The sequence below is a fragment of the Ambystoma mexicanum genome, chromosome 6p (assembly GCF_040938575.1).
Source record: "Ambystoma mexicanum isolate Mex_15411 chromosome 6p, UKY_AmexF1_1, whole genome shotgun sequence".
NCBI classification, from domain to species: Eukaryota; Metazoa; Chordata; class Amphibia; order Caudata; family Ambystomatidae; genus Ambystoma; species Ambystoma mexicanum.
The window spans coordinates 649192047-649203314 of record NC_090935.1 but is presented as its reverse complement, the minus strand read 5'-3'; the positions used below and the strand labels follow the sequence as shown (position 1 = coordinate 649203314).

General features: G+C 45.9%; 1 protein-coding gene across 1 annotated transcript; it reads right to left on the bottom strand.

Annotated features, from left to right (window-relative positions):
- Nucleotides 1-10669: 10669 nt before the first annotated feature.
- LOC138510760 (UPF0741 protein SSP2119-like) lies at nt 10670-11014 on the bottom strand. Its single transcript, XM_069626496.1, has one exon. The coding sequence runs from the start codon at nt 11012-11014 to the stop codon at nt 10670-10672; it is 345 nt and encodes a 114-aa protein (XP_069482597.1).
- Between the last annotated feature and the right edge of the window lie 254 nt (nt 11015-11268).

Sequence of the window (11268 nt, the reverse complement as noted above, 5' to 3'; positions counted from 1 at the left end):
ATACACCCAGATCAGACGGGATATGTTCCAGGCAGGAACATCACCGATAACCACAGGAGGCTACACCATATCATTGACCAAACTGAGGAGGACACGGGCGAGTTGGCTATAGTGTCATTAGACGCGGTCAAGGCCTTCGACTCGGTATGATGGCCCTGGCTGAAAGCGGTCCTGAAGGAGTACGGAATGGGACCTGGATACCTCAGATGGGTCCAGTTGTTTTACAACACCCCGATGGCGAGAGTCAAAACAGGGTCCACAGTCTCAGATACCTGGCAACTTTGCAGGGGGACCAGACAGGGATGCCCCTGGTCACCCATGATATATATATATTGGCATTAGAGCCGCTGGCAATATGCCTGTGACAACAATATGGGGAGGTGGGCATAAGCACTGTCAGTGGAGGGCACCTGATATCACTATATGCGGATGATATGCTCCTTTATTTGCGTTATCCAGAAGAAAACCTGCAGTATGTGCTGGAGGTAATAGAACGGTACGCCACCCTCTCGGGCATATCGGTGAACCTTAGAAAGTCTAGTCTGTTTCCTTTGGGCAGATACAGGAATGTCCCGGTTCAGAGGCTGCCTGTCCTGCCAATACCATGGCAGCCCGTGACATTTAGGTATTTGGGAATAAATATTTACCACAAGGTCGAGGCAGAACACAAGCATAACACGGAAAAGGCGATAGATGGGATCAAGAACAGCATGGTATTCTGGTCTAGATTGCCCCTGACCATGATGGGGAGGGCGGCCTTGATCAAGATGGTGGTCCTGCCTAGACTCTTGCACTTTTTCGTGAATGTCCCGTTTTTGATACCTAGGAGCCTATTCGCGAAACTTCATAGCGTGTGTAGGGGTTTCGTGTGGGGCAGCTCTAGGAATAGGGTTGCTCTGTGGAAGCTCCAGAACCTATGTGACAGGGGGGGATAGGCCTGCCTAATTTTGAACTCTATTACCTTGCGGGGCAGCTGCAATACGTGGCCAGGTGGCTTTCAGCTGAAGACTCGGCGGAAGCTAGGCTTCTGCGTGGAGATTCAGCCCCATACTTTCTGATGGAAGTGGTGTGGTTGTGCAGAGACAAACTGGTGGGCAGGGGGTGGCTACTGAGGCTGGGCTGGGAGATCTGGCACAGGACTTGGAAGATTGGGGGGGACTCGGAGCCGTACTCTCAGCAGGCCCCTTTGGCGGCGCTGTGCGGGAGCGACTCTCAACTACTTGAATCGGTTCGTAGATACTGGGAACAGGTAGGCCTGGCCACCCTCGGGGACATATGGCAGGAAGGGGAGGCATTGGACTTTCAGAGGTTGCAGGAAGAGACGGGGGTACATGGTGGCCAATATATAACCTACACTAGGCTTGTGAAAAAGAGAAAGATGGCCTGAGACAGTGCTAGCGGAAGACCCTGATGCTTCCCAGGAAACCATGTATGATGTATCGGAGGGCGGGCACGAAATATCGAGGATATATGAGCTCCTGCGAGTAAGGGCAGGGAAGGAGTTGCTTCAATTGAGACAAGATTGGGAGGAGGTGGCAGGACCCATGACAGACGGGCAATGGGAATGGGCCCAGAGGTACCATAAAAAGGTGTCCCGAAATGCGAGATTCCAACAGCTTCAATTGTACGTTACCCACAGGGCTTATTTAACTCCCGGGAAGATTGCAAAGTTTGGGGGACCAGCTACGCAGCAATGCCCCAGGTGTGGGGAGGTGAATGCGGGACTGCTACACATGTTTTGGGCTTGCACGGAAGTGCACAGATTTTGGGACGAGGTTAAGACGAAACTGGCTGGTGGGGGGGTGGTGCTAGATGTGGAATCAGCCTGGTCATGCATGCTTGGGCTTTTTCCTAGACCCCGGCATTCAAAACACATAAGCAAGATGAAGGACCTGGCTTGTGTTTTGGCCAAGCGCAGGATTGCCATGGGCTGGAAGGCGGCCCACAGAACTAGGGTGGAGCTATGGTGGGCGGACCTCTTGAGGTGGGTGGAAGCTGAATCTCTAGTCTGGTTTGAAGCGGTCACCAGGGGGGGTGAGGAGGAAGTAGGGCCCTTGCTGGCCTGGCGGCAATTGGTGGCCTCTATGGCAAACTCTCATCAGGGTAACAACGGAACAGAGGACCCAGATGATGACTGCCTAAGTACTGTGCTACCCAATGATGCTCCTGTAAATGACATGTGAGAACCGGCTCTAGTTTAAGGGGGGGGGTTGGGGAGTTCTAATGAAAATGTGCTGGACTATGATGCGTTCTATGCTTTGAAACATCTTTGTAGTGTGTTTGTTTGACTTCAAAATAAAATAAAAGTATTTGTAAAAAAAAAACATTAACATTAACATGTGGTGGTCGTGACTGAACTATGGCTGTGGAGAACACGTCAGAGTAGTGATGATACATTGTTGGAACCTGGGACATACTGGAGACACAGATAGACGGTTGTTGGGGGCCCTGGGGTTCCATAGCCACGGTCTGTGCCACGTTTTGGGGTAAACAATGGGACAGGCAGTATTCAGATCCTAAAAACAAGGAACCTGCCTCCCAGTTGATATACGGGTTGTGTTTTTGTAGCCAGGGCATTCCCAGGACCAAGGGGTAATGTGCTGCCTTGATGATGTCAAAACAAAGCATCTCCTAGTGATTGTTGATTGAGAGTAACAGTTCCGTGGTTTACTGGGTTATGGGACCTGAGGATAGTGGCTACCCATCAATTCCTTCAACTGCCTGAATTGTCTTCTTAGTTTCTCAGGGGATACTATGTTTCAGGGCCCATTCATGGTCCAGGAAGATTCCCATCGCGCCACAGTCTACTAGGGCCAGGAAGGAATGGGTCTCCTTATTACCGGTAGACAAGGATGTTTGTAAGACCACTAAGGTATTCATGTGTGGGTAATGCAAGGAAGAAGCAGAGGCGGAGCAAGCACCATTCTCCCAAAGCTGGGCTCCGGAGCAATAGGGCAATAGGGCAATTCCGTACAAGATGTTTATCCGAGGCACAATACATACAGAGCCCTGTATTGATCCCACGCATTCTTTCTTGTGTGGTTATTGGACCACGTATGGAGCCCAGTTGCATTGGCTCAGGATCCGTAAAGTGAGATGCGGTCATTTCTTTAGGACTTGGATATTCCGTAGGAATCTTGGGTGAAACAGTTTTAGTATTTTTCTTTTCGGCTCTTCTTTCCTGGATTCGAAAGTCTGTTTGGAGAGACAAGTCAATCAGGGCCTGGAAGGAACTTGGACGGGCCACTCTAGCAAGTTTGTCCTTGATTTCGTCGTTTAATCCCCTGCGGAACAAAATAAAGCTTGCTTCCTGGGACCAATCTGCCTCTTTAGCCAACTGCTTAAAGGGGGTTACATAAGAAAGTATGTCTTGACTCCCTTGTTGGAATTCTAGGAGCCTCTCTTGAGCGCGGTACACTTGTACAGGACGATCGAACATGGTTTTGAAGGCTTCCACAAACCCATCTTAATTGTCCAGGAGTGGAGCCACAGAGTTGACTAAAGGAGTTGCCCAAGCTAGAGCATTGCCAGAGAGATAAGCAATTATAAACCCCACTTTAGCTCGGAGTGTAGAAAAATAGTAAGGTTTAAATGTGAAATGCACTAAACAAGAATCAAGGAAAGACCGCAGTGTTTTGCTAGAACCATCATACTTGTCCACTATGCCCCCGACTAGAGCACTTTCCTGTAGTGCGGAATCCCGGGAAAGTACGAGTTGTCTTAAGGCTGTATTTTCAGCTTTGATGTTCTGGACCTCTGTTGTTAATTCCTGCATTCTTCTCATTAAGTCCTGGACAGCAGCTTCCATGTTGGACACAGTATCACGTTTTTGGCGTCTCACGCTCAAGACCCGGTCCTACCTGTTCGTTCGGCGGTGATTTCTTCTTTGTGAGTTTCTCCGATTTCCGGGCTGTCCTTGACTTGAACAGGTACGGTCAGTGATCCTCTATATCCAGCGTGAAGTTTAGTAGGAGACGGAGGAAGAGTTCAGAATACCAGGAAGCACGGGAAGACAACGTCCAGGAATAAGCGCGGAACCAGGAATGGAGAAGCTGTTCACAGGCTGCACGCAGACGTGAGCGTGGAGCAAGGTAAGGAACCAAGAAGGAGGAGAGGGCAGTCAGGAAGACGAGATCCGCTCAAGGGTCCAGGAATGAAGAGAAAAAAGGAGTATTTGGATTAGCGATACGAGGAAGAATCACTAGACACTCTAGCTGCAAACTCGTACCAGAGCATTGAGATGCAGAGCGCCGCGGGGGCGTGCCCTTTTTGTAAGAATCCATTGTTCCGCCATACACACTGAAGTGCAACATGATCGTTGCGGCGGCCATGTTGAAAGGAACACTGCCCCGGTGGTACGATGCATCATGGACCAGGAGGTCCAAAAGGGGCGCAAGTGGCGTTCATGACATGCAGGGTCATGAGGGAGCACACCCCATTCCAAGATTATGGTAGATGGAAGTATGCATTGGGTCCACATTGCCAAAAGAGTTCCATAATTGTTGCTGTGCCATCTTGTGCGCTGTTATGGTTTCATTGCATCCTTTGTTCTGACCCACGGGCACATTTCCTTTGCCTCTGAAACAGAATGAAGATCGAGTGAGTATCTGTGCTCTTAATGGTTGCTCATGTTGCTGCAAATTAGTGAACTTAGTCACATATGATGCCCACACTTCTCAACACTTTTCTATCTACATTTATTATGACGTCTTCTTCGTACCCTACCAATCCCTCTGCTTTGAATACTTCTTGCCCCTTTACCCATTTTGTATTCCAGTGTGTTACTCCTTCTATACACACCTGGGGTTTGATTGCACATTTGTTGTAGTTTTGTCCCTTCTGCCCTTCACACTTGCTTCTATCTACTTCTTCGAGCCTTATTTGAAATGTGTGACCATGGAATTGCACTTGCAACTTGGAGAGTACTAAATGTGCCAAGCACTGTGATTCTAACTGTTGTATCTCTTTTGGAATTAACAGTCTGGGGATGCCATCTACATGTGGGATAAGCCCACACACAAAACATGAATCATTGTGCTGAGCTCTGCTGATTGCTTTCATGGTATTGTATCACACGTTGCTCCCTTCTGAATTATTATTATTTTAGGATTTATATGTTCTTCCTTTTTTATACTTCTTTTATGTCTGGTCACAAGGTTACCTCTAATCTTACATTGGTTATTTCTTTTACATTCCTGTTCCTATTTCTAGCTTCTACAGTCATTAGTTTCATCATAGAATAGGAATTAAGAATAAATAAAATCAAACAACAAATTCCTTTGAACTGCTGTTTCATTCTATGTGTTTCTGTTGAGTGTCTAGAGCTTGAGTAGACCTATCAATCTGTATCTGCCCAAATGGTCGTACTCTCTTGAAATGTGACCTCATAGTCTTTTGTACTCAACTTTGGCTAGTGCCAGTCCCAGCATTTGCTTCGTGTTGGAGCTCTCTTGCTTTGCTGGTGTCTTTTTTGACATCTGAAATGTGAATCCATGCCTTGCAATTCTTTAGTTTTACTGCACTGGGAGTAGCCTGGATGATTTCATAGGGTCCCACGAACTTGGACTGGTGTCATTTGCGATTGTGCTTCTGTGTGTATACTTTGTCTCTGGGGCATAGTTGAGTTGACAATGCTGCTTCAGTGTCACTCAAGGTCATTGGGGCCCATTACTGTGTCTTTAAAATTTCCTCATGAGACAAAACCTTTGCACATCTTAACAGATTCCAAAGATATACATTGAACTCTTGACCAAGAATATCTGCGCCCCTGTGAGCATCTGTCAGTATTTGATTTGGAGTGACCATCGAGTGCATCTGCCTACCTGTCACCACCTCATGCAGTGACAAGTGGTGGTGTAGCTAGTTGCACAATCTGAACGGGGCCACGGACAGGCAATATATTCAGGTTTTTATTCTGCATGGCACACATCTTGGCCTGTTTGTTTTTTAACATGCCATTTAACCTTTCAACTAGTCCACTGGCTTGTGGGTGGTACACTGTACATAGCTTGTGCTTTATGGCCAGTAATTTTATCTCATTGAAGAATTTGTTTGCAAAATGAGGACTGTTGTCAGACCCCTGGACACTGCATATTCCCCACCTTGGAAAGACCTCCGTCACCAGAAATTTGGCTGCAGATTTTGCATCAGCGTTTACACAGGGACCAGCCTCAATCCAAGGGGAAAATGGGCATACCACCATGATCATATACCTATATGTACTGCACCCTTTCACCATGTCAATAAAGTCAACATGAAGCTCTTTGAAAGGTCCTGATGGACGGAGAAGTGTTGCCTGTAGGGTCTTCATGGTATAACCGGGGTGAAACATGTGGCACATTTTGCAGTTGGACACAAACCTATCCACTTGTTCTGAGAGGTTGTTGATGAACCAATCTGTGATGTGCTGCCTAGGTGCAGAAGTTGGGTAATGGAGCTGTTCCAGTGCAATATTTAACAGTTCGAGAGGCATTATTACTTCACCTGTGTGGTTCTGTCTGCATAGCATATCTGTGGGTGACAATGTGCATCCTCTGTTTACCCATAGTGCATTCTCCTCTGCTGGTGCTTCCTCTTACAGTTCTACAATCTGTGCCATAGACACCGAACTGTATACTTCTGGTTACTTTTCCTGCCATACTGCTATGACAGACATGTTGCTTTTCATTGGAAAGGGTATATAAAATGCCTGGTTTGCGGCTGCATCCGCAGATGCGTTTCCATGCGAAATTGCATCTTTTCCTTTGGTCTGTGCAGCACAATTGCTTCATGAAGAAGACATTTCAATGCATGTATTAATATGGCTAATAGTCTAGCATGCTGGACGAGTGATCCATCAGACCTCCTTTATCCTCTCTTTTCCGTCTTTATAATCCAGAATTAACTGTGGCTGTTACATAGGCTGAATCTGTGTATATGGTGATGTCATCGTCCGATGAACCTCCTAGTGTTTCTATAAGTGTGTTCTGACGCTTGTGCTGACATGTGTGAAGGTAATAATTTACTCTATGAAGTGATGTTCACAGAGTATGTTTACTCTATATAATTTACATGTTGTTATACTCTTATTGAGTGAATTTAAACATTTAATCTTTAGCTGATTGAATCGTATTGAGTTTACATTGACGTCCATACTCCTGATTATACCCAGTTTTCTGGGGTACAGGACTAAAGACCATTCAACCTGACCTGGTACTACTTGTCCCCCTATGAGTGCACATGAGGGCTAGCGTGTGGCAACATACTTTGTAATATTTTTTGTATCACTATTTGATATTCTTCTCTGTGATCTTTCGCATATCTCGCTACTGCTGCACCTGTATATCTCTGATCATCCTCCTGATTTATGGTAGATGACCTGTCTACATAAAGTACTTCTACTGTGTCACGTGCATCTCATTTACTCTGTTTCTGTCTTTTGCTTCTTCCTTGTTCTCTGCACAGTCATGTACCTTATCTTGTGACTCTACGGGCTGTGCTACACATGTTGCTGGGTTTACAATGTGACATCTCACTATGTCGATAGCTGGATCGGATAATATAATCTCATACCCAGATGTTCTCTGTGTTGTAAGGGTGGATTTGCTTCTCTCTAATATGGTGAAAACAGCATGTTCAACATATAACATTATTGGGCAGCCCATTGGATCATGGCAGATTTCTGAATTGCAAATGTGGTGGTTTGTAAGACTTGTTCACGTGGGAAATGTCCCTGCATTACTGTGTCCAAGAATACACTGTAGTAGGTTAAGGGTTTGTATTTCTGAGATGATTTCTGTGTGAGTACTGCTGTCATCACCTGTTCATTTGCATGTGAAAACAGATAGAATTGTTTGTTCTAATCTGGTATTGCTGTTGCTAGGGCATTGCTGATGGCCATCATTAGGGCATCAAAGCACTTTGTCATCTCTTCTGTTCATTGAAGGGGCTCTTTCTTTTTCTGGGCATCTTTGAGTGCTTGCAGTAAAGTTCTAGCGTATGTGGAGTAATCGAAAATCCATGTTCGGCAATAGTTGCACAGCCCTTAGAACTGCTGCATTTCCTTCACTTTCTTGGGTTGTGTGTGTTTCTGACTGCTGTCACTCTGTCTGGAGTTACTTTTCCCCCTGTGCCATAGGTACACCACTTCCTTTTGGCTGTATTGCAATTTCTCTTTGTATACTTAATATCCTTTGTCTGCGAAGTGTTGCAGGAGGTTAATAGTGTCTTCTCTGCACTGTTCTTCTGTGGTGCTACATACTAGCAGGTCATCTACATACTGTAGTACTGTGCTTGGCATTTGTATGTTTCCCAGGTCCACCTGGAGGACCCTGTTGAAGACACCAGGGTACTCACAGTACCCTTGTGGTAAATAGTAGGGGAATGCACGAAGGTACTTGGAATCTGGATATAAGGGCACAGAGAAAATGCATTTTTGAGGTTGATCACTGTGAAGTGTGTGGCATCTGTAGTGATATTGCAGAGTATTGAAGCTGGGTTGGGCACTAGTGGATACTCTGCTTCTACTGTATTGTTAAGAGGCCTGAGGTATGAATCTCCAAGATTACCCTTTTGCTTTCTTCGCTGGGTAGATCGCTGTGTTGTATGGTGATGTGGATGATACTATGATGCACTACTCAATCAATGCTGTAATTGTGTCATCTGCTTCTCTGGATAGTGGTACTTGCAATAATGTTTGGGGCATCACTGGCTTTCCAGTGCTCTCCTGTCACCACATTGCATCAGTGTGGGATACTGAACACCCCCTTCTTATCCATAGCACCTTCCCTTCTGCTGGTGCCCATCCTTGCAGTTCTATGATTTGGGTAATAGGCAATGAGCTATACCCTTCTCATAATATCATGGTGAGCATGTGCATGTGTCTGTTCGGTGGAGTGTCAAATTCAACTATTTCTAAAGAATAGGCTACTTTCTTTGCTTCTGCATCTGCGGCTTCATTGCCGCGGGAAATCATGTCCTCTCCCTCGTGTGGGCTTAGCATTTCACTACTACGACTGCTGCTGGGAGCTGTAGTGCTTCTATGAGCCTGTCCAATAGAGGTGTGTGCGGCACCGGTGTGCCGTCAGCATGTCGGAAGCCCCTCTTTTCCCAACATGACAGTCCTGCATGTCCGGTTGACGTCACGTAGGCAAGCTGAAGCACACAGTGATCTCCTCGTCCTTATGTGTCTCTAGCACTATTATAAGTGCTACTAATTCAGCACTGAAAAACAAGAGGGTAATCTCATGCTTTTCATCACTTCAAATGTCCCGTTCTTCACAACTCTGGTCGCCTGGTCAATTGTTAGGACCCGTCAATAAAGAGTACCTCCCATCTCTCAAGAGCATACTCCTGTGCTCTACAAATGTTGTCATAGTATTCAGTGTATGTGGCACAGTCATGTATATATCTCCCTCTATTGGCTCTGCTATGAATGTCGGCGGATTCACAATTCTACACCTTACTACCTTTATCACCGGATTCGAGATAATTACCTCATATCCGGATACTTGCTGACTCCTCTATTGCATATGCATCAGCAGCCAGTGCTTGTCCTGCTGTAATAAGCTATTGGTTTGTGCCCTAAGACAGGCTACTGTGTGAGCACTGCTGTCATTACTGCCCCATTCATGTGTGAAAACAAATAGAATTATGTGCTCTAATCAGGGATCCCTAAGACTGGCGATGTGCAGATAGCCCCTTTTAGTTCATCGAAAGATTTTGTCATCTCCCCCGTCCATGTCAGTTTGCTGTCCTCCCACTGAGCCTCCTTGAGCCCGTTTAGAAGAGGTTTAGTGTACGTGCTGTAATCGAACACCCATACCCTGCAATAATTGCAAAGACCCAACAATTCCTGCATCTCCCTCACTGTCTTTGCTAGCAGTGTTCTAGAAGTCTCCTCTGCTCTCTCAGGGATCCCTTTTCTACCCTCCTGGGATGTTAGCTCTCCAATGTATAGGACCTATGTCTGGCAATACTGTAATTTGGTTTTGTCTATTTTGACTAACGGTAAATGCTTCCGTCATGCTAGTTCTCTGTCGTCCGAGTAATGCCCTTAACCTCTGCGCATATGGGGTAACTTTGTGCTATGGAATCTGCCTTCGGAGTGCTCAAGGTGCCCCTCAAGTTCCATCTTTCCCCTTTCTGTGTCCTCTCCTCATCCCATAGTGTCTCCCGCTCTGGGGTTATTCCTTCAGAGGGGCGGTGTAGTCTCCCCCTACGCCATCGTCACTGTCCACCAAGTTCATTGTCTGGCCCCATTATCCCTAAGCTATCATCGTTGTCTTCAACTCTGCTGTCCTCAAAGTTGAGTTTCCTCAACATATTCTTCTCTTGTCATCTCCCTACTGTTCTATTCAATGAATTGCTTCCCACCTTTCATGGGGACCCAGCTACGCTCCTGTTTGCCTTAGGGGCTGAAGCGCTATCTCTTCTGCTTCTGTACAATATCCCAATTCTCCTCTGTATACCCTCTTCCTCATCATCACTTAAACGTTCAGGTATTGTCATTATGTCCTCCACCTCCTTGAAGGATCTCTCTCTGCTTGTCTCTCTCTCTATTCCTCTCCTCATCCTCTATACCTTGACATTCTTTAACAAGTCTTTCAATTTCCATTTACCTTTTTTCCTTTCTTAATTGCTTCTGCTTTTCCTTCTCCTCTTCCACTTTTCTCTTAGCCTTCTCTTCTATTTATTTCTGTCTTCTTTTTTCTTTCACCTGTCTTTCTTTCTCTTCTGATTTATCTGCCTCTTTTCTCAACTGTTCCTGTACCTTCCTCTCCTCCGTTTCTCTTCTGCTCACTTCTTCCATTATCTCTGTCCATTCTCTGTCCTCTTTCTCTCTTTGTTTCTCAGCTTCCTCCTCAATGTCTCTAGGCTCTGCTATACTTCTGTCCAGTTTAAGCAGTAGCTGTCCTCCCACCAACTCGTTTAGTGGGACTGTCACCTTTTCGCCCCCTTTACATCCCTTAGTTACCTCGTCGCCTCCAGTCAATTTTGCTTGCAGCTCATTGCACTCTTTGCATTCATCAATCATGGCCCTTATTTTCTTATTTGCCAGCTCAGTGCCACTAAGCGCATCTTCACTACTATAAGCAGGCAGTGCATGAAAGGGGTTAGTGTACCAAGGAAGGAACTTGCACAAATGTTTATGGGGTGTCCCCCCATGGTGGCATATTACTCTTGGACTGCCGATACTTACTTGATGTCAAGTTGGGATTATGTACACTTCAACAATGCCAAATTTGGTATCACAATTATTGCCAACAATTAATCAACTTCTCCAAAACA

Coding starts and splice junctions, on each gene's coding strand:
- LOC138510760 (XM_069626496.1), bottom strand. CDS start 11,014: ATGATTGATGAATGCAAAGAGTGCAATGAGCTGCAAGCAAAATTGACT.